The sequence below is a fragment of the Colobus angolensis genome, unplaced genomic scaffold, assembly GCF_000951035.1.
Source record: "Colobus angolensis palliatus isolate OR3802 unplaced genomic scaffold, Cang.pa_1.0 Scaffold272, whole genome shotgun sequence".
NCBI classification, from domain to species: Eukaryota; Metazoa; Chordata; class Mammalia; order Primates; family Cercopithecidae; genus Colobus; species Colobus angolensis.
Window position 1 is genome coordinate 2,805,488 of NW_012115955.1, and position 22,892 is coordinate 2,828,379.

At 54.1% G+C, this 22,892-nt stretch overlaps 1 protein-coding gene across 1 annotated transcript in view; it reads left to right on the forward strand.

Annotated features, from left to right (window-relative positions):
• Positions 1–22,892, forward strand: part of SEMA4D (sema domain, immunoglobulin domain (Ig), transmembrane domain (TM) and short cytoplasmic domain, (semaphorin) 4D) — a 74,578-nt gene that overhangs the window by 41,689 nt on the left and 9,997 nt on the right. Inside the window, exons 7-16 of the mRNA XM_011948015.1 lie at positions 1,467–1,560; positions 2,591–2,704; positions 3,824–3,975; positions 6,193–6,368; positions 6,449–6,605; positions 7,618–7,840; positions 8,723–8,838; positions 13,798–13,970; positions 14,045–14,088; positions 15,499–18,294. Of these exons, the coding sequence (XP_011803405.1) occupies positions 1,467–1,560; positions 2,591–2,704; positions 3,824–3,975; positions 6,193–6,368; positions 6,449–6,605; positions 7,618–7,840; positions 8,723–8,838; positions 13,798–13,970; positions 14,045–14,088; positions 15,499–16,424 (2,175 nt within the window). The 3' untranslated portion in view covers positions 16,425–18,294. The remainder of the gene's footprint in view (positions 1–1,466; positions 1,561–2,590; positions 2,705–3,823; positions 3,976–6,192; positions 6,369–6,448; positions 6,606–7,617; positions 7,841–8,722; positions 8,839–13,797; positions 13,971–14,044; positions 14,089–15,498; positions 18,295–22,892) is intronic.

Below are 22,892 nucleotides of genomic sequence, written 5' to 3' on the forward strand. Positions count from 1 at the left end.
TCCACCCACCTTGGCTTCCCAAAGTGCTGGGATTACAGGCGTGAGCCACCACGCCCCACCAATTTTTCCTAATATTTTTAATAAAAGTTTTTGCAGCTACAGAAAAGATGTATCACTTCTATATCTTGGCAACCTAGACTGCACAATTGGGAGTGTGTGTGTGCACATGTCTGTGTGCCTGTGCATGTCTGTGTCCACATGTGTGTCTGTGTGCACATATGTGTTCTTGCTGAACTATGACCCGTGACTCCCAAATGCCTTCACAGGCATCTCCTAAGAATAGTGACATTTTCTTATGTAACTCCAGTTTTGTCATTATAGCTAAGAAAATGTTCAATCATTCCCCAGTATCATCCTGTCTCCAGTCCCTGTTCAGATTTTCCCAACAGCCCCCAAACCTCCTTTCAAGGTATGATAAATGGTCACATCCAGTGGGGTTCACATTCCCTAACCTAACAGGTGAAGAACCGTATGCTGCTTTAACTGGCCTTTCAGAGGTGTCAGCTGTGGCCTTCCACGTGGTCTGAGCCTTCCCACTCTGCTTCCAAGAGCATGTTTCCAGCCAGCCTCCTGCGGCAGAGGTGCTGGGTGCCCTCATCCCGCGGTGGGCCCTGCCTGTCTTCTTCAGCATCCCCAGGCTATTGGCTGCCAAGTGGCATCCCCATGTGTGTTCTGTGTGCTCTCTGGTTCCCGGCAGGCTCAGCCCCTCTCTCGTCTGTGCTGTCCAGATGAGTTTCTTCTGTCACTTGCTGGGTTTTGCCTGTTTTTCTCCTGGATGCCCTTTCTCACTCATTTGTCCACACTTCTCACATGTTCAGGGATGGAGACACCTCATCTGCCATTCTGTCGGCATTCCCCCCAGTTCGTCACCTATTTAACCTTGCCGTGTTATTTCCCTGTGTGGAACTTTCCAGTTCTCTCTGTGGTTTGCTCTGTGCATTTTTTTCCTCATGTGGCTGTGGGCACTCTGGCTGGGTAAAGAGATGACCCCCAGATGGAAACGCCAGCCGCTGCTTTGTTTTAGTACAGTGCGGTTCTGTTTTTAGTATTCAGATCGTTGATCCATCCAGAATGCATTTTGGTGGGTGGAGTGAGGTAGGGATTCTGCCCGTTTATGTTTTTCTGTTTCCTATGTATTGGGTCACCTAGCTGCTTAGAATGCCATCTTTACTGATGTTAAAATTCTGCTCATGGGCTTCTGATCACATACTGAGCAGGTCCTGTATTTGGTTTGTCCTGGCGGCTTTCCAGCCCTGGAGCCATCAGCATTGCCATTTCCATTTTGCAGATGAGTAAATTGAGGGTCTGAGATCTTGAGAAGCTTGGCCACAGCTTCTACACCCATCTGCTCGGCCCTGTTGGTCTTCTGAGAATAGCAAATTTGTAGAATGAAATGGTACAAAGTCTCAGTATTACTACAGAAATTCAGCCATCTGATGATGTGCTTTCTTTTTATTCAATTGTAGAACTTAACATCCTTTAAGTTTCTGGGGAAAAATGAAGATGGCAAAGGAAGATGTCCCTTTGACCCAGCACACAGCTACACATCCGTCATGGTTGGTGAGTCCTGCCCCTCCAGTTCCTTCACCCTGAAGATTACAGTGGCATGTTAATTGCCAAACGGGATATTTGAATCTTCCCTGAAGTGCTGTCTTTCTTGGCTTTGTTTAAATAGGAGCTATCCTTACAAAAAGCACATGTGACTGCATAGACCCTTTAACTTTTGAATTCCTTGTTTGCAAGGATAGTAGCCTCCATGGTAAATGTCACTTTGTATCCATTGCTAGCTCATGTCATTTGGATAATCCCCTCATGCTGAGCAAATGCTCCTGTTTGAGAGTAAGGTTTTGACCGAGCCACATGCTGCCTGTGGTGGTCTTGCACCCCTGAGCAAGTGGTCATAGCCTCGTGTGCACCCACTGTTGCATCTGCCAGCATTTTCCTGGCTGCGGGAATTACTTGCTCATGTTTACTTATTGCCCCATGACTCTTAAAATGCAGCTGAACATGGAGCATAGAGTTATTCCCATCAAAGTGAGAGCACGCCTGTGGTCCTAGCTACTCGGGAGGCTCAGGCAGGAGGATAGGAGTTTGAGACCAGCCTGGGAAATAGCAAGAACTCGTCTCAAGCCAGGTGCGGTGGCTCACGCCTGGATCACTTGAGGTCAAGAGTTCGAGACCAGCTGGCCAACAGGGTGAAACCCCATCTCTACCAAAAAAATATAAAAATTAGCCAGACGTGGTGGTGCGTGCCTGTAGTCCAAGCTACTTGGGAGACTGAGGCAGGAGAATCACTTGAACTGGGAGGCGGACGTGGCAGTGAGATCACACCACTGCAGTCCAGCTTGGGTGACAGAGTGAGACTCTGTCTCAAAACAAAACAAAACAAAACAAAAAAACCTCATCTCGAAAAAGAAATAACGAGAAGACACAGGATACCCCAAAAGTTGAGTAGACTGTCTTTCCCCTTCCCCGGGGGGCACTTAATTGGGTTATAAAGGAAAACACTGTATTGAATGTTTTTCCCAGTGCTGGTGCCATAGCCTGAGAGATTGGTTCCCTTTTCCTCTTTTCTCCTGGGCCCCTGCAGATGGAGAACTTTATTCAGGGACGTCGTATAATTTTTTGGGAAGTGAACCCATCATCTCCCGAAATTCTTCCCACAGTCCTCTGAGGACGGAATACGCAATACCTTGGCTGAACGGTAAGGAGGAGCAGTGCACCTTAGTGGGAGGTGCATGTCTCCTCATGCGCGCACACCCGTTGATCTCTCCTTTTGCTGTCTCTGAGCCCTGGGGGCCCCCCAGCTTATGTCAGCCCGTGTTTGTGGGGGACACTTCCCAAACTGCCCAGCAATGGCCAGAGTCCCAGGGCACCTTGTTTGGTGTTCTCTCTGCTAACAGATTACTGTCTTAAGGCGGCTCACCACCAACCCCTCAAAAATGGATTTGGGAGACTGTCATAAAAGTGAGAAGCTGATAGTAAATGGCAAACTCAGACTAATCAGACGGGGACATGGTGTAATTTCCGGAGTGATATTAAAGTGTGGTGCCAACACTGGTGTGGGACCTGCCTCCAGGCCCAGCCTCTAGCGCCTGGTCGGTTGGGCTCTGGGTGCCTTGTTGCTGCCAGCGGCACATGTCTGATGTCAGTCTTCATTGTGCAGGGAGAAGCTGGTGGCTGTTCATGGAGCCTTTTCTTGTGGATGCCAGCCAGTAGAGCCCTGGGTTTTGAACCTCTTGACCTCAGGGGAGATCCCAAGACCCAAGATTCAGGGACACTCGGCTGTTCCTCGGGGTGGGGCAGAATCTGGTGGTTAGAGTTTGTTGATTTGAAGCATGTGTTGTTTAAACCAGCAAATGCATACCTTACGTAGGTCTCGGATGCTGGTACGATCTGGCTCCCTGCCTTCCAGTCAGGAGGCCCAGCCTCAGTTCTTTGGGTGGGCCTGGGTGGGATGCGCTGCAGAACCACCGCCAGGGGCACCTCTCTGAGGCCGAGGAGGTGAGGGTAAGGCACCCTCTGGGCTCAGTGCTGCCATCATCCGCGGACCCTGGAGTTTCTGCTTGGGCTGTGGCATGTGCACACTCCAGACATCCTTGCAGGGAAGCCCTCAGGCCCCCAAGGCAGTGCAGGCTGGCCTCGCGACCTTGTGGGTGCAGGCAGGCCCCCCGCTCTGTGTTCCCACCAGGCTGGCCTCGCGACCTCGTGGGTGCAGGCAGGCCCCCCGCTCTGTGTTCCCGCCAGGCTGGCCTCGCAACCTCGTGGGTACAGGCAGCCCCCCGCTCTGTGTTCCTGGATAATCCCTGTTCTCTCTCTGCAGAGCCTAGTTTTGTGTTTGCCGACGTGATTCGAAAAAGCCCAGACAGCCCCGACGGCGAGGATGACAGGGTCTACTTCTTCTTCACAGAGGTGTCTGTGGAGTACGAGTTTGTGTTCAGGGTGCTGATCCCACGGATAGCAAGAGTGTGCAAGGTGAGCACCAGGCACTCTGGCTTCGCTTGGCCCCTGCCATGGCAGTAGTGTGCCTGGATGATGGGTGGCTCCTGACCTTCATCTGAAATGTCACTTTCCCTAGCACTTTATTCCCTTGGGCCTCAGATGCAGCTCTCAATGGATCTTATTTCTGGTGGTTATGGGGACCGAGGGAGTGCTGGCCTCCATGTGTGACTCATTAGCCTCCTGTTCTCAGGAGGTTCTGTCTTTTAACGCACCCTCTTCAAACCTCCCCAGCTTATAAAAAGCAAGGCTTTGTGGAATGCATTCACCAGAGTCTGTTGGAATTTCACCATTTGTCTCTTAATCTACCTAAGAGTGAAACATTAACCAATGGCTTAAGATTAAGAAGAGAGATCCAATACCAAAGTTTGTCAAAACACAAATCTTTAAGTATCTAAAAAGTAGAGGGGGATTGCCTTTAAAATGACACACTGTAGGCAAGAGAGCGCTCCGCACAGGAGAGCGGCCTGTGGGCTTGATGATAGGAAATCTCAAGGTTGCTCAGTGGCAGTTTCTGGGAGGTGGATTGACAGGCCTCGGGAGCTGGGGGAAACCACAGGAGACACAGCCGCCATGTCCCTGGCCGGGCGCTCATCTCAGAGCAGGTAGCCATTCATCTCTTGTGGAAATTGGTAGAGAGTTTCCGCATGGCCCTTTCTTATATAGTGATGACCATCAGGACATCAGAGAAGCAGGGTTCCTTTCACGCTTATGGCTCACAAAAGTGAGTGCTTTCGACGCCGTTCCCTTAACAACCATTGCATAAGGAAGAAGGTGGGTGATGCACACACCTGAGTATCCACCTCCTGCTTTGCTACCTGCCCAGGCCTTCTGTAGCCAGGGCTCACTGACCATATCTTCCAGCTATCCCCCAGCCATGGCTGCCATGCTCCTGTCTTGCAGACCAGGAAACCATCCTATCAACAGTATGAGTGTCGGGGGCAAGCCAGTGCCCCTTGAGATGGGGAGGGTGCTGCAGGGCCAGGGCTCTTGGCAGGTGTGCGAAGTGCTCAGAATGCCCTCAGAGCAGCATTGGCCAGGGGAGTCGAGCCCTCCCCTGCCATTGGGAAGCCAAGGATCAGACTTGCCTTGACCTTGACGTATTACCCAGCACTGAGGGTTTGCAGCAGGATCAGTGAGCAGATCCAGCGATGCGCAGTGCAGCCACCCTGACCCCTCACAAGTCTCTGCAAGTCGTAGGCACACTGCTGTCATCCCCTCTGATCCCTTTTATTTTTCCCCACGATTGTTTGAACTCCTGGACTGGGGTGGTTTGAGCTTAGCCCCCACAGCTCCTGCCTACCGCCCAGGCACACATGAACGCTTCACCTGCTGCCCATGACCTGAAAGCCAAATGAAACCCCTGACGATAAATGCACTGGAAATTATTCTTTGCTAAAACATCAAGGAGGAAAATGAAGTCCTTTTATCAAAAAGAGAATTTGGGCTCCTGTAGTCACACAGCAGAGATGAAGAGGGAACATTTTCCCTGTGTCCAAAATAAGTAAGGCTGCTTCTATCTCATATCCTTCTGCACTCAGGTTTTGTGATTTCAGTATTTCTCTCCAGACCACACACAGTCATGCGTAGTTTATAATTGTGTCTTGGTCATCGGATCCCTGAAAAGCATTTATAAAGAACTTAGTAGGCTCAAAGCACTTTAGCAGATACTTTGGGTAGAAAGGAAGTGAAGGCTGTGTTCCCTCAAATGGAGGAAGGTTCACACATTTACCCAAGACAGGCTGCAGGGCCGGTGGCTGTCCCCTGGAAGGAGGCTGCTGCCACCTGCCCCACCCAGAGTGTGTTCATTGATGGGTCCTGGGTCAGGAAAGTCACACAATGCCAGAGGCCTTGGCAGTTGGAAGTGTGTGAGCGCGGCAGCACCTCTGCGGTTGCAGGACTGAGTGCTGGGCACAGGTAGGCACAGACGATCAAAGGGGCTTTCGGTAGAGGGCTTTTGTCCTTTTTGTTTTGTGTGTTAACCCAGGAGCGTTCTGGGATCCAAGCTGGAACCTGGATGCGGTGCTGCGGGCCACACACGTCATTGCGACCTCTGTCCCCCGTTGCCCGAGCTTTGTTTCAGTCAGGCACAGCTGCGCTGTGCTGGGCCGTGGAGGGGTGCACCTCTGACCTTAGTGCCTGCCCACAGGGGATCTGCTCTCGGCCCACCACGTCTTGTTGTTGGGGTTTTAGGGGGACCAGGGCGGCCTGAGGACCTTGCAGAAGAAATGGACCTCCTTCCTGAAAGCCCGACTCATCTGCTCCCGGCCAGACAGCAGCTTGGTCTTCAACGTGCTGCGGGACGTCTTTGTGCTCAGGTCCCCGGGCCTGAAGGTGCCTGTGTTCTACGCACTCTTCACCCCACAGCTGTAAGTGCTCTGCGCAGAGTCTCCCTCCTTGCTGCCTCGATGCCCGCCAGGCGGTCCCGTCACCTCTTTCCCCTCCCCAGGAACAACGTGGGGCTGTCAGCAGTGTGCGCCTACAACCTGTCCACAGCCGAGGAGGTGTTCTCCCACGGGAAGTACATGCAGAGCGCCACGGTGGAGCAGTCCCACACCAAGTGGGTGCGCTACAACGGCCCGGTACCCAAGCCGCGGCCTGGAGCGGTGAGCTGGGGCACTGGGGGTGGGCCATGCTTTCCCTTCAAGGCCCAGCGCATGGAATCCGGTACAGGCAGTGGGGTCTGCTCATGGCCTGGGTACTTGGCCACGCCAAGGCTCTCTGCATTGGGACTGGGATGGTCGATGAGCACAGCTCATCCTTCTTCCCTTTTGCGTGTTATGTCACAGCCATTGCTACACTATTGCACAAAGAAGAAGGCTGGGGCAGCTGTTCTGCACAATTGACATTGCATAACAATTAGGTCTGTTTCATTTTCAGTTTCTTACAGAGAAACACATGATTCCTTGGCAAAGGCCTCTGCACCATCCACTAGTCAACAGGAGTCACCTTTTTTCTTCCTAAATACAGTGAACTTTATGTAGAAATTGGGAATTTCCAGGCCGATTCCCTCCCTCACATGGTGCAATGGGTGTGGCAGACATGTGCACAGCCCTCTGTGGGGCTGTGACCTGGCCCTCAGAGCTCACTGCAGCACCAGCTCCCTCCCAAGGGCCGCTGTCCCTGACACCATCATGGCTCCTTCTGTGCATAGCTTAGTAAAACGTGTTCACTCGTGGTCACAAATTTTGGTTTACACACATCAGGGAGCTAGAACAGGAAAAATAATGCCTCGGGCTCTTATGCCGTTGAAGATTGGCCTGATTTTAGCCATGTTTAGCATTCTTGTCATGAGAAAGCTGCAAATCAGTGTTCTGTTTCTCAATTTCAAAAGCTCAATCAGTGTTTTTCACTTACAAATAGATGAAAATTCCTTTCCTGAGTATGTATCGCGAGTGCAGTTCTCTCTCGCAGATGGGTTTTATAACGGTGTCCTCTGCCGGCTGGGGAGAGGCCACCTTTCCGCATAGTAAAGTTATTCACTGCTACCCTCATTTCAAGGAATGCATTGTGTGGTTTCCAGGTTTTGCAGCCCGCCTGCGTTGGCTGCTTGTGTGGAAGCACCATTGGGTGGTGGGAGCACGAGCACGTTAACAGTGGGGGATTTCCTCCCTGCAGTGCATCGACAGTGAGGCACGGGCAGCCAACTACACCAGCTCCTTGAATTTGCCAGACAAGACGCTGCAGTTCGTCAAAGACCACCCTCTGATGGATGACTCGGTAACCCCAATAGACAACAGGCCCAGGTTAATCAAGAAAGATGTGAACTACACCCAGATCGTGGTGGACCGGACCCAGGCCCTGGATGGGACTGTCTATGATGTCATGTTTGTCAGCACAGGTGGGTTCCAAGGGCTTGGCAGGCTTGACAGTGACGGCGCATCTGTGTCCTTTGGTAGGAAAACTGGCAAACCCAGTTATTCTTTGGGGAGCAGTTCTGTTGCCTCCCTTGAGGTCACCGGGAGGTTTGTGGGAACATAAGAAGGTTTCTGAGAAGCCACCACACCAGGTGGCTTTCAGATCTGGGACCACCAGGCTACTGGGGATACTTGTTAAAAATAAAAATGCAAGTCCTGGCCTGCGGCTGGGCTGGGCTGGTGCGGAGGAGTACTGGCCGCTGAGGAGTTGGGGCAGTGCCCGTGCAGGGGGCAGGTGTGAGCCGCCTGGGAGGAGGCCTCAGCCTGGCGTTTCCTAACTGCTGGCAGAAGACCACGTCCCTGCTTCCTGGCTGAGGAGCCAGGTTTTGGATGTGCCCTGGCATGTGGACTCTGAAATAAGCACTTCCGGAACAGGGACAGGGGCCAGGAGCCACAGTGGCTGGCAGTGCATTGTGGCCTGCCCTCGGAGCCTCCCAGCTGACCTCACATGCCCCCTGCCCTCACCGCCTGCCTAGGGCCCTTACCAGTGACACCCCGAGGGCTGGTGGAGCGTGGGAGCCCCCTCATGTGGCACCCAGCCGATGAGGATTGTTGGGGTCAACAATGGAACAGTTTATTTTCCTTGGAAAAAAACCAGAATCACCCGTAACACTTGGGTTTCCAGGTGTTTATTTTGCCAAAGGCTTTTCCTTTTCTTGTTTCTAATGTGAAACCATCATTGTTTCCTAAGTATCTTGTGGAGGGAATGACTTGAGAGTAAAGAGTGTGAAGTTTGCCGCTGTGGTCCCTGTCCTTGGTTTCTGTGTCTGGTTTAATGTCACTGACCTGTAGCTTTGACCCTGCAGACCGGGGAGCTCTGCACAAAGCCATCAGCCTCGAGCACGCTGTTCACATCATCGAGGAGACCCAGCTCTTCCAGGACTTTGAGCCGGTCCAGACCCTGCTGCTGTCTTCAAAGAAGGTAAAGTGACGCAGGCAGCCGGACGGGGGGCTTCCCCGCTCGGTGACTTTGATTCTAGGTGACAGGAGAGTTGCCAAGCTGGGGTCGGGCTCCTAGGCAGGCCCCTCTGTCAGTCTGCCCTGGATGAGCCAACCTTCAGACTTTGACACAAAGCCATTCTGTGAGCTGTGGAATCTGAATTGGGAAGGCAGGAAGGCAGACCTGGGGAAAGGGGACTTTCTCTTCAAAGTTGCTGGACTGTCATTGAGTTGTTGGTGCAGGTTCACAGGCTGTGGAGAGGTGGGCAGTGCTCCGTGAAGACACCTTTTCGTGCCCTGAGCTTGGGGGGTGCGCAGACTGCAGCTGTGGGATATGATAGTGATACAGCTGACTCGTCACCGCAGAAAATCCGCAAGAGAAGTGCTTCGTCTCATCTGTAAAGCTGTGTCCGCCTGCGGCTGAGACTCTCGGGTCCGGCCTGTGATACTCCCAAGCAGCCCTTGGCAGGGGTGGGTGGGCATCTACGCTGGCCTTTAGGGGGCTGCCTCCCTGGCCCTGGCTCCTACCGGGACCTCCACCCACCTTGTGGGGTCCAGGCCTAGTCAGGCCCCTCCTCCCTCAGCCGGGAGCAACGGGCAGAGGAAGGGGGCCCCTGTCCGACCAGGTAAAATACCTACCCTCAGCAGGTGCATACTTGCAAACGCCCCTCCAGGTCTTCCGTCCTCTTCCCTCCCCTGTGTCCACAAAGCTTGGGAGCCTGGGCCCTTTGACTCCCCTTCTCTGCTAATGGAGAGTCCTCCCTCAAATCTGAAAGGAAAAGGACTGAAATAGCCTGAGGGAGTTCTAAGCCACCGGGTTCTGGCATCTGTTCACCAGCCTCTGGGTCTCCAGCACACACAGGGAGCCCTGGAGATTTGAAGGGTTGATGCTTTAGCCACTGGCCACCCCTAGGGCCTCACCCCAGCGTCATTGTTGAAAGGAGGGGACCCAGAAGGTGTTCTGGGGCCATCGTGCTGTTCAGTGGCCTCAGCCAGACAGGGCAGGCACCTATAACGTCTCTAAAATGTGGACTTCTCGTTAGAATAGATTGGGCCCCTGGTGTGGACATTTATGAGAATGACACACTGTTCCAAGGGTCACTTAGGGACCTGGGCTGGTGGAGGCTTCCAGAGCACATGGGCACTGATCCTCAAAGGCAGAAGGGGGAAGGGAGAGGAGGGCCGCATAGAGGGGGTTACGGGTCAGTGCCCACCTGCCATCTCCCAGAACTCAGTCACATGGCCACACCAGGGCAGTTGGCCACACAGGGAGCCTCACGCCCAGGAGGAAGAGCCAGTGGGTTTGGGGAAGCGCTTGCTGGTCCTGCTGGACCACCCGACCCGCCTCTCTCTGTAGGAGCGCCCACTGGTGGGGATGTGGCTTAGTGGCCTGGACAGGCGGAAATGCATCCTGCCTGCCGTGGGGTCCTGTGCCTTCTCCTTGGGCCCCAGTAGCCTCCAGGTGGGGGTGGAAGGCCCAGCTCCATGGCCATGGCAGCAGGAAGCGGCTGTTCAGTGGTAAGAAGAATGTGCCCCACCTCCCCATCAGGCTCTCTCAGGGCGATCAGCAAACAGGGAAACAGCCAGTACCACACCCTCCCCCTGTCCTACAGGTGGGGAGGCGCGCTGTTCCTCCACCCTCACCTCCTCTCCCCAGTGACAAGCATGGGGTTTTGCTTTTTATTTTGGTAAATACACATCAGATGAAACTTGCCGTTGTAACCATTTTTCATTGTGCACGTCATTGGCATTAAGAACATTCACGTTGTTTTGCAGCCATCACCACTGTCTGTTGCAGGGCGCTTTTCATCTTCCCAAACAGAAGCTTTTTACCCATGAAATACAAACTCTTCATTCTCCCCTGCTCCAGCCCTGGGCAGCCGCCATTCTGCTTTCTGTTTCTGTCTGGGTACCTTATATAAGTGGAATCACACGGTATTTATCCTTTGTGACTGGCTTATTTCACTTAACATAACGTCCTCGAGGTTCCTCCCTGCTGTCTCGGGGCTCAGGGTTTTCCAAGGCTGCATTCTCCTCCGTCGTAGGTGAAGACCACGTTTTGTGCGCGCGTTCATCCCTTGATGGACACGGTTGCTCCCACCTTCTGGCTCCTGTGAACAGTGCTGCTGTGAACGTGGGTGTGCGGATACCTCAAGCCCTTGCTTTCCGCTCCTTGGGAGCACATAGCAGACGCAGTTTGCTTGACCCGCTCTGAGCCCACTGAGCTGGCTGTGTCTGTATTTTCACCAGGACTCCTTGGGATGCTGAGCTGCTAGTGTGGCAGAGGGCAAGGAAGGCACTTGGACAGCTTGGTTGCCTCTGATCACGTCCACCGTCGCTCCAACCTGCCCTCAGGGTCCAATGTGTACACATAGCAGCAGGGACCGAGATGGGAGCATGAGAGCTGCCTGCACGGGGACAATCCTCAGGCCTAGGGAAGTGGGAGGCAGGGGGCGTCGACGGGCAGGAGTACACAGGACAGGCTTGCTCTGTGTGCCTCACTCATGCTGCCCGGTGCCCGGTCAGGTTGTTTTCTTTGCCTTCAAAAAAATTTTTTTCTTGAAATAATTTTAAATTTATGCATGAGTTTTGATGATTGCACAGAAGGATCTTGAGCGCCCCCACCCAGCTCCGCATGTGCGATGTCTCACATAACCAGTGTGCATTTATCTGAGCCAAGGTACTGTCATGGTGCAGTGCGTTACCTGAACCCCAGACCCTGGACCCTCTCACCTCCCACCCACCACCTTCCTGGCTCATTACTCCGGGTTGCACTGGACACGGCATCTCCTCGGCTTCTGCTCTGTTCTTGCCTCCTTGACCTCAGCACTCCTGGAGAGGAGTGGTCCAGTGTTTTGTAGCATGTCTGCTGTTTTCTTGTGATTATCTTGGGGTCGTGGTTTTATGGGGAGCACCAAAGAAGGTGCTTTCTGAGGATGTGGCATCTGTATGACTCACACCAGCGTGATGACCTCGGTCATTCCGTCCAAGTCACCGCCGTCTTTTTCCATGCCGAGTGTGTCAGGGCATGTAGTCCACACTGAGGGGTGGGGGAGAGTGAGCCCCACCTCCCAGGGGAGGCATGCGGGAAACCCCCATAGTCATTCATGCTTATTTGCAGGGATAGACTTGGAGGCTACAGAAATGCCCTGTTCTCCTCCCGCCCACTGGCATCCACATCCACCAGTGGGTCCTGCCTACAGCAGTTCTAGCTGGCTGTCCTGATGGCCAGTTCCTCCTTCCCTGTCTCCTCTTCCTTTCCACAGTCATCCCTTGGTCTCCATGTGGCGGCGTCTAGTTTTCACAGCTGTTTCATGTGGGCTCCAGCCCAGCCCCATCCGGGAGAAGTGGAAGTTGGGGCTGAGTGTCCTGCAGGAGGTGGTCTGGATCCCCTTGGGACGGGCCTTGGCCCCACAGCCCACCCCACCTTCCACAGCCACCCTCAAGCCTCTCTTTGGGGTGAGGAGTCAGGCGTGCCCTGCTTGGCCATCCAGGGCACCCTGCTCTGCACTGCATGGTGTCCACGCCACCTCGCAGGTGTCCCCCGCGGGACCCAGCAGGACCAGCTGTCCCTTGGAAGTTACCCAGCTTGGCTCTGCTGCCAGAGAACGTTTCCGCCACTCCACAAGCCGCGTGGTGCTCGAACTGTGATCCGGGATATCATCCTCAATCCTGCCCACAAACGTGGTGCGCACGTGGCCTCATCTGCCCAGGTCTCTGCTGCTGCTGCTGCTGTGAGGCCGGTGCCGGGCCAGGTTCCCTCTGCTGTGTATTGTCACAGTTTCCATCCTTGGGGGCTTTCCCTTTCTCTGGTGGGTCTGTGCCCTCACAGCCGGGTGTGTGGCCTGGGGCCTTCTGTGTTGGCATCAGGGCCTGTGATCTTCCAGCCAGACTCTGAAGTTGACTCCCAGCGTATCCTCTGAGGATGAAGGTCGTGTTTCATCTGACTGTAAACCACTAAGTCGTGTGTAAATTTGAGAATCTTGTATTGGTAACCAAAAGGTGTTCCCAGGCTGTCGAGGCAGATGCCCTGGGCAGAGGCTAGAGAGCACACTCCACGGGCCACCTCCAGGTCTGTTGCACGCCCCTGAGCTTCAGGTGGGTGCAGTGTGGGGCACCCTCCTTCCAGCTGAGTTCCGTTCAGAAGCAGTCAGCAGCCCTGGGTGCCTGTGTGCTGGGCGCTGCTGGTGCCAGGTGGGCTGATGGGATTGGCCTGAAGCTGGTGTCCCTGGGAGCCAAGTGTCCCAGAAGGTGGAGAGTCTCACCTGCCCTCTGCTGTGGGCGTGGCTGCTCTGGAGCGCTTCCCTTTTACATATAGACACGTGAAGAGCAAAGGCAGCGTTCCTTCTTCTATGTTACGTAGCACGATCTGCTCATCCTTTGCACGTCGTCCATTTGGCATCCTCGTTATGTTAGGTCCCTGCTGGATCCGGACCCTCACAAGAGGCTCCCTGCCCAGAGGTGCTCACATTCTGGCTCGAGGGATAAGGTTGGGCTTCGAGGTGGTGTGTTTCAGCCTCTGGCTGCAGCCCCTTCTCACCTGTAGTGAGGCCGGGAAGATGACCAGGAGTGCCAGGCTCATGCATCCCCCTCTACATGGAGGCGGTCTGCAGGTGGGGACTGAACAGCCTCTCCACTGGCTAAGAGAAACACATGCAGAGAAGCGCTCTGCTGGAGGGCAGGACCCGGGCAGTGGGTGCCCAGACAGGGGAGAGAGGGATTTGGATCTAAGGCCCAGTGAGCCCTGACATAGCACGTGTATTCTGCCGGAAGGTCACAGACCTGCCTTGTTTGCCTCTGGTTCTGAGTACGTCTCCTCCTTACTGCAGCGTGCCCTGATGGTGCACTCTGGCCGCTTCCCACACACCGGTGCAGCCGCAGAGGCCGTGCCCCTGGATGCCTGCTTGCCTGATGCTAGTTCTCCTGTGTCTCACACACGCAGGGCAGGAGGTTCGTCTATGCTGGCTCTAACTCGGGCGTGGTCCAGGCCCCTCTGGCCTTCTGTGGGAAGCATGGCACCTGCGAGGACTGTGTGCTGGCTCGGGACCCCTACTGCGCCTGGAGCCCACCCACAGCGACGTGTGTGGCTCTGCACCAGACTGAGAGCCCCAGCAGGTACGGGGCGGGATGCGCTGCCGCGGGATGTCCCCGTGTGTGCGGGTGAGTAACACGTGCCGGTTGTTTTGCAGGGGTTTGATTCAGGAGATGAGCGGCGATGCTTCTGTGTGCCCGGGTGAGTGACTCCTCGAAGTCCTGTTTCCTTTGGGAGTGGCGAGGTCTTGTAACCATTTCACGGTGCTTCAGTTCTGTGGCATTTGTGTGTGTTTTGTTTTTCTTTCTCCACTTGGAATAGAGGTCAAGTGTCCTGTAGCAGACTCGTGGTCTTCTCTGTCTTTTTTTCTTGCCAGAAGAGTATTTGAAGCCACTTAGAGTGTGTCTGTTTACCGGGAAGCAGTCTCCTTCCAAAACCGTCCTGTTTTCTTTCTGCTTAGCTTGGGGCTCCTTAAACAAAACCTAAGTCTGTTATAAATGGGGAGAAAGGAGCTCAGGCAGTGGAAGGGCTGGGGTGGTATTTCCTCTGGGGCTCCCACCTGAGATTCACCCGCCTGTGGATGTCTGAAATAGCGCCTCGCCCAGGGGGAGGGGTGGCATCAGGCCAGGACGCCCCTTCCCCAGCAGCCACCTTCCAGGGTGCTAAAGGCAGACTTGACCCTCGGTTCTGTGTCCTCCTGTCCCTGACAAGACAGTTGTCATCAGACTAAGAAAAGTTTAGACAGCTGGGCATGGCGGTACACGTCTATAGTCCCAGCTACTAGGGAGGCTGAGGCAGGAGGATTGCTTGAGCCGAGGGGTTCAAGGCTGCGGTGAGCTTATCGTGCCACTGCACTCCAGCCTGGGTGACTAAGTGAGACCCAGACTCTGAAAAGAAAAGAAAAGCTGGCCGGGCACAGTGGATCACGCCTGGAATCCCAGCATTTTGGGAGTCTGAGGCAGGAGGACCACTTGAGCTCATGAGTTCAAGACCACCCTGGGCAACGTGGTGAGACCCTGTCTCTACAAAAAATACAAAAATTAGCCAGACCTGGAGGTAGATACCTGTAGTCCCAGCTACTCTGGAGACTGAGGTGGGAAGATCCCTTGAGCTGGGGAGGTTGAGGCTGCAGTGAGCTGTGATTGCACCACTGCACTCCAGCCTGGGCAACAGAACCAGACCCTGTTTCAAGAAAAAAAAAGAAAAGAAAAAAGTTGAGGCAGGAGGAGAGTGCTGAGATACACTGAAAGGTCAGCCTTCCTTGTAACCACTAGCAGAAGCATCTCGTATCTGATTCAGAGAGCGACACTAGGCGCAGAACTGGCCTCTGCTCAGCCTCCCCAGCCTGACACGTTTTCTTCTGGGACACGGGTGAGAAATGCGATTTCTGCTGCTCAGAGCTGCCTCTGATTTCTTTGTCCCTATGGGCTGTCATCCAGGGCTCATCTTTGCTTTTTGGTCACGCATGTCTTTATCTCCTTAGTTGTTCTGGAAGATTCCATGTTGCTCCAGTGGGTGAAACTCTTGCATCATCTTGTGGGTATTTTAAAGAAGTTGTTAAATAGCACATGGGGATTGTTGACGCTGTGCACGTTTATTTTGATGTTCCAGATAAAAGTAAAGGAAGTTACCGGCAGCATTTTTTCAAGCACGGTGGCACAGCGGAACTGAAATGCTCCCAAAAGTCCAACCTGGCCCGGGTGTTTTGGAAGTTCCAGAATGGCATGTTGAAGGCCGAGAGCCCCAAGTACGGTCTTATGGGCAGAAAAAACTTGCTCATCTTCAACTTATCAGAAGGAGACAGTGGGGTGTACCAGTGCCTGTCAGAGGAGAGGGTTAAGAACAAGACAGTCTTCCAAGTAGTCGCCAAGCACGTCCTGGAAGTGAAGGTGGTTCCAAAGCCCGTGGTGGCCCCCACCTTGTCAGTTGTTCAGACAGAAGGTAGTAGGATTGCCACCAAAGTGTTGGTGGCATCCACCCAAGGGTCTTCTCCCCCGACCCCAGCCGTGCAAGCCACCTCCTCCGGGGCCATCACCCTCCCTCCCAAGCCTGTGCCCACCAGCACATCCTGTGAACCAAAGATTGTCATCAACACGGTCCCCCAGCTCCACTCGGAGAAAACCATGTATCTTAAGTCCAGCGACAACCGCCTCCTCATGTCCCTCTTCATCTTCTTCTTTGTTCTCTTCCTCTGCCTCTTTTTCTACAACTGCTATAAGGGATACCTGCCCAGACAGTGCTTGAAATTCCGCTCGGCCCTGCTGATTGGGAAGAAGAAGCCCAAGTCAGATTTTTGTGACCGTGAGCAGAGCCTGAAGGAGACGTTAGTGGAGCCAGGGAGCTTCTCCCAGCAGAATGGGGAGCACCCCAAGCCAGCCCTGGACACTGGCTATGAGACCGAGCAAGACACCATCACCAGCAAAGTCCCCACGGACAGGGAGGACTCACAGAGGATCGACGACCTTTCCGCCAGGGACAAGCCCTTCGACGTCAAGTGTGAGCTGAAGTTCGCGGACTCAGACGCAGATGGAGACTGAGGCCGGCTGTGCGTCCCCGCCGGCGCCTCGGCTGCGACATGTCCAGGCGTGGAGTGTTTTGTGTTTCTCCTGTTCAGTATCCGAGTCTCGTGCAGTGCTGCGTAGGTTAGCCCACATCGTGCAGACAACCTCAGTCCTCTTGTCTATTTTCTCTTGGGTTGAGCCTGTGACTTGGTTTCTCTTTGTCCTTTTGGAAAAATGACAAGCATTGCATCCCGGTCTCGTGTTCCGCAGTCAGTCGGAGTACTTGAAGAAGGCCCGCGGGCGGCACAGAGTTCCTGAGCCCTTTCTATAGTGGGGGAAACATGGCTGGACCTCTGTTGGCTGAGAAGAGCATCCCTTCAGCTTCCCCTCCCCGTAGCAGCCACTAAAAGATAATTTAATTCCAGATTGGAAATGACGTTTTAGTTTATCAGATTGGTAACTTATCGCCTGTTGTCCAGATTGGCACGAACCTTTTCTTCCACTTAATTATTTTTTTAGGATTTTGCTTTGATTGTGTTGATGTCTTGGGTCATTTTTTTTTTTTTAATTACGGAAGCAGATGTTTTAATATTTAGAAGAAGATGTATATCTTCCAGATTTTGTTATATATTTGGCATAAAATATGGCTTACGTTGCTTAAGATTCTCAGGGATAAACTTCCTTTTGCTAAATGGATTCTTTCTGCTTTTAGAAATGTAGACATGAGCACTCCCTGGAGCCCACTCACCTTTTTCTTTTTTTTTTTTTTTAACTTTATTCCTGGAGGGAAGCATCGTTTTTGGAGAGATTTTCTTTCTGTACTTCGTTTTACTTTTTCTTTTTTTTAACTCTTACTGTCTTGAAGAGGAGGACCTCCCCACGTCCGCGAGGTGGGTTTTGAGCAAGGGAAGGTGGCTGGGTGAGCTGAGTGGAGCCAGGCTGGCCCAGAGCTGAGATGGGAGCGCGGTACAATCTGGAGCCCACAGCTGTCGGTCAGAACCTCCTGTGAGACAGATGGAACCTTCACAAGGGCGCCTTTGGTTCTCTGAACATCTCCTTTCTCCTCTTGCTTCAATTTCATACCCACTGCCTGCCCAGACTTTCCATCCAGCCTCACTGAGCTGCCCGCCACTGGAACGGAACTGGGCCTCCGTGGCCAGGGCCGCGAGCTGTGACCACAGCACCCTCAAGCGCACGGCGCTGTTCCTGCCACTGTCCTGAAGATGTGAATGGGTGGTACGACTTCAACACTGGTTAATTTCACACTCCATCTCCCCGCTTTGTAAATACCCATCGGGAAGAGACTTCTTTTTCCATGGCGAAGAGCAATAACCTCTGGATGTTTGTGTGCGTGTGTGGACAGTCTCGTCTTCCAGCATGATAGGATTTGACCATTTTGGTGTAAACATTTGTGTTTTATAAGATTTACCTTGTTTTTATTTTTCTACTTTGAATTGTATACATTTGGAAAGTACCCAAATAAATGAGAAGCTTCTATCCTTGATTTGGGGAAGACATTCCTTAGCGGAGACCGTGCAGCCTCCCGCCCCTGCATGGCCCAGGTGGCACAGCTGGGCTCACTCTTTTCTGTCCATTTCCTGCTGTGTTTTGCCCTCTCTGGCCTGTGACGTGCTCTTGGCGACTTCTTCCTCAGTGCCCTCTCTTTTCTGTCCTCTCTGTCTCACAGCCTCGTCTCCTAAGCCCCTCCCTCCTCCTGGCTCCTCCTCCCTGTCCTGTCTGGGCCATGCGGGGGACAGGAGGCCTTCCTCTCCCTGGCCCCCCTGGCCAGCCTCGGGTGCGGGGCCCGACAGCAGCTCGAAGGTCTCCTTGCTGCCGCCCTTCCTGAGTGACCAGGCACAGCACGTGCACGCCCTGGGGACCTTCCACCTCTTCTGCCAGGCAACAGGTGAGTTGGGCCCTCTCTGTCCCCTGTGCCCTGTCCATCTGTCTCCTCCCACAGGTGGGGGGCAGGCGGGGGCATCCTCCACGTCCCTCCACGTGTGTTCCTTTGCCTTCTTTATCTGTCCTGGCTGCGTCCCTCGGGTTGAGCCATTTCACACTTTCATTGTGGGTCCATCCCGAGGGAAAGTGTAGACAGTCAGTGTGAAACCACTTCTAGTATACAGGGGCCAACCAGTGTTTTCTGGAAAGAGTTAGATATTTAGGCTTTGTGGGCCGCAGGATCTGTCACAGCCACTCTGCTCCGCTGTTGTATTGTAAAAGCAGCCATAGTCAATATACAATGAGTGGACAGGGCTGTGTGCCAATAAAACTTTATTTATAAAAATCCATGGTGGGCCAGATTTACCCCAAAGGCCCCAGTTTCCCAACCCATGGTATATAGGATTGCTTCTCCCTTAAAAAAAAATATATATATATATATTCAAGAGACAGGGTCTACCTCTGTCACCCAGGCTGGTGTGCAGTGACACAGTCATAGCTTACTGCAGCCCCTGCCTCCTGGGCTTAAGCCGTCCTCCTGCCTCAGCCTCCAGAGCCGGAGTGCTTCTATTTCTGCTAACAATTTGGAGGTTGATATACGTGGTATTTGGAAATTTTTAAAAATTAAGAGCTTCCAGAATGGGAGTTGCTTTAATGACTTGCTTCATGGTTTTTAAAAGCAGAAAAGATGGGCGGGCATAATCCCCGTGCTTTGGGAAGCCAGGGCAGGAGGATCGCTTGAAGCCAGGAGTTTCACACCAACTTGAGCAACGTAGTAAGACCTGATCTCTACCAAAAAATGTGAAAAAAACTAACCAGGCTTGGTGGCACGTGCCTTGAGGATTGTTTGAGGATTGAGGTTACAGTGAGGTATGATGGCGCCACTGCACTCTAGCCTGGGCCACAGAGCAAGACCCTGTCTCAAAAATAATCATCATCATAAAATAAAAACAGAAAAGACTGAGAGTCTAGTGTACTCCTCTGGGTCACTGGAGCCATTTGCCCTGGATTGGAAAATATTTGGATGGGATGTCTGCTCTTGAAAGATAATAGAATGTCCAGAACCACACTTCAGAGATGTATCCTGTGCTTCAGGCAGTGCCTGGTCACCCTGGTGGCCCCTGTGTTGTCATCTGACTGATCAGTAGATACAGAAAGAAAGGAAGTGGCGTGTTAGAGCCTGCCCTGGGGGGAGGAATGAAGTTAATGAAGAGGAAAAGCAAACCCAATTGCTCTCTTTTAAAACATGTTAAACACACTGTCAGTAGCTCCTGAGAGTTTTAAGGTGCTGCCCTCTCCTGTTAAACAAGCTCTGAGAGCCCCAGGTGGCCCATGTCTGCTGAGCCCGGAATGTCTCTTGGCAGCCAGCACTGGACAGGAGAAGCTGCCAGTGAGCGTGGAGCGCTGTGGAGACGGAGTTTTGCTGGGCTGACTGGTGTGGTTCCTTCCCTCCACTGGGTGCCACGGACCAAGCCTGTGCCGAGCTGACTGGCCGCTCTCACAGCTGAATGGTGCTCCTCGGCCAGGTGGTTTGCCTTGGTGAGGCATCCCGGAGGACTCCCTGTCTCCACGGAGCCTGTGTCCTGTGGCAGCACTGGAGTCCTTCAGGCAGACCCAGGAAGCGCCTCCTTGGTGGGGAGACTGGGAAGTGGGAAATGGGTCTCTATGAACTCGCCGTGGACCCAGGGCTCCTTTGCCAGCAGATGCAGGCAGGCCGTATGGTCAGGAGATGTTATTTGTTTGTTTGTTTGTTTGTTTATCGCTGAGGCGGAGTCTTGCTCTGCTGCCCAGGCTGGAGTGCAGTGGCATGATCTTGGCTCACTGCAACTTCCACCTCCCAGGATCAAGCGATCCTCCTGCCTCAGCCCCCCTAGTAGCTGGGATTACAGGTGCGCCTCACCAGGCCTGGCTAATTTTTCTATTTTTAGTAGAGACAGGGTTTCACCATCTTGGCCAGGCTGGTCTCTGACTCCTGACCTCAGGGGATCCACCAGCCTCGGCCTCCCAAAGTGCTGGGATTACAGGCGTGAGCCACCTTGCCCGGCTGCTGTTACAATTTTAAATGTGAGGCTCCAGGTGTGCCCCCTGTAGCTAGGCGGGCATACACACAAGCCCCTGGGGTCAGCAGGGAATGAAAGATGGGTGCCCAGGGAGAAGGGACATCACTGTTACAGCAACAGAAACCACCCAGGTATTTCAACCACAGGGAATTGGTTACAAAGGTGAGAGAAGGGCTGAGAACAAAGTGGGAAGGTGAGGTTTCCATTACCAGCCACGGGCAGGAAGAGTGAAGTGTGAAACACTTCCTCAGTCTCGCTTGCTGTGCCACCGAGGCTGTGGCCGTGCGATCTGCAGCCTTGCCCTGCCCGTCACACTGCCCTCACCACTGCTGGAGGTCCTACGAGAAGCCACAAAAACGTTTCTCTTTCCGCTTTCCTGTCTCCTGTCAATGCCTCCCATGGCCGGACCTAACAAAGCTGGCGGCCACAGGTGGATATGGGGAATGTAGCCGTGGGCTTGCCGCAGCGTGGCCGGGAGCAGTGTGTAGAGGGTAGGGGAGCTGAGAGGAGCGCGGTACTTTTCCAGCGCTCAGGATGGACCCCACCTGCTTTTCACATGGTCTTTACTTTCTCTCCAGAGGCATTTGGCGCCATCTGGGACATTCCCATTCCCTTGTTCCATGGAGGCCACAGCCTGCGAGGGCTGTGAGACCTCCCCAGGGAGGACCAGCTTAGGAGAGAGTGGCTTCGGCCTTTTCAAGGGTGGGCCAAAGCCAGGGCATCCTGGGCATGCCGTGAACTCAGAGGGGCCGTGGTTGTGAATTTCCCGAGTAGGCTCCAGGGTTCTGTTGGGGTCTGTAGATGCTTCCTGTGGCAGAGGTCACAGTGTGGCTTGCAAGTCCCAGAGATCCTTTCCTGAGGAGAGTGAGTGCCATTTTCTGCCTTGTGGGCCAGGAACGAGCCAATCCAGGTGAGGCCCAGGGCCTGGAGATCGCAATACAGTACACTCAAGGCACAGGCCTGCCGCTTCCTCCCGTGTCCTCTCCCAGCCACCCAGGGCAGGGCTGCTTTGGAACTTCGCTGGCTTTTTCTTTCCTGTAATGGCTGTTTTCGTGGTAGCTGTCACAGTGGTTTGGGGGCTGTCTGATTAAAGGGCCAGCAAAGTGTCTTTGGAATATGAAGCTTAGAGGACATTCGTGGCATCTTCAGTTCACCATGCTGCGTCCTGGTGCCTGTAGCTCTGCTGGGTGACCCTGTGTGTTGGGGAGCGTCTCACCCCCCGGAGACGGCTGACCGATGGAAGGTCAGTTGGTCAGGGTCGCACTTGGGGACTGGGTGTGCCCCAGAGCTGGTGGAGACCCATGTGTCACCCAGGAGATGTCCCCACCTGCCCCAACACACTCTTGGCCAGTGCTCAGAAAGTGACCCCAGGGCCTCGGCCATCCAGGAGAGGTGAGGGCCCTCTGAGGCCAAAGCGCTTCCTGACAGGGATCAGGGTGGGTCTGCACAGAGGAAAACAGCCCGTGGTGTGTGCAGAGGCTGCCAGGGCACAAGGGCCCAACGTGGGGTGCGGTGGAGGTGATGTGGCCATGTGGGCAGAGTAGGGCGGAGAGAGGCGTGTGTCCTGGGGATGGGAGAGCTTGAGGCCTGGTGGTGGGGTGGAGGCCTACCCTTGTCCTGCACCCAGGGGCCTCGCTGCCCATCCAAGGGAGGGACAGGGCCACACCTGTGAGCCCGTGTCAGGAGCTGGGGTGGGAGATTGGCGGCCAGTGCCCCTCTCCACCCAGACACATTTCGTCCCTTCACCACCACGGTTCTCGCCTCTGGGAAGTGGAATTATCAGTGGAAGATGATACGGAAAGATCCACTGATGGCCCTGGCACGGGCCAGCCTTGTCCCTGGGACAGGATGGGACGGTCCTGAGAAGGGAGGTTATGACACGCCTGGGGTGTCATGCCTTTGCAGTGCCCAGCTGAGACAGCACAGGGTGTCACCCCAAGCGTGGTACCCTCAGTGACAAGAGGGGTCGCAGGTCAGGACTGCACTTCCTTGGGGCCCATGCCCTGGGAGCCACTCGCCCTATGACCCTGAGTCCTGGGGGACTGAGTGCACAGGCAGGGCCTGGAGCATCTGGGAGCAGCCGACTGCCTCAGTGTGCACCGTGGTCGCATGGGAGGGACGGCGGCCTTGAGAGCGTTCACAGCTGCTGCACAGCCATCCTGCACCGCACCGGCCCCGGGATGGACCTGTCTAAGCTTTGTCATGCGACTAGCAATGCACATTTACTGTCGTCAGTCACCCTGGTACCAGCTGTGAAGGACGGGCAGGGACACACACATCACACCCCCGACACACACCCCAGATACACACACCACCCCAGACACACACCACACCCCAGACACACACCACACCCCAGACACACCTCCCCGACACACACCACACCCCCGACACACACACTCACCCCAGACACCAGCTGTGAAGGACGGGCAGGGACACACACATCACACCCCCGACACACACCCCAGACACACACACCACCCCAGACACACACCACACCCCAGAC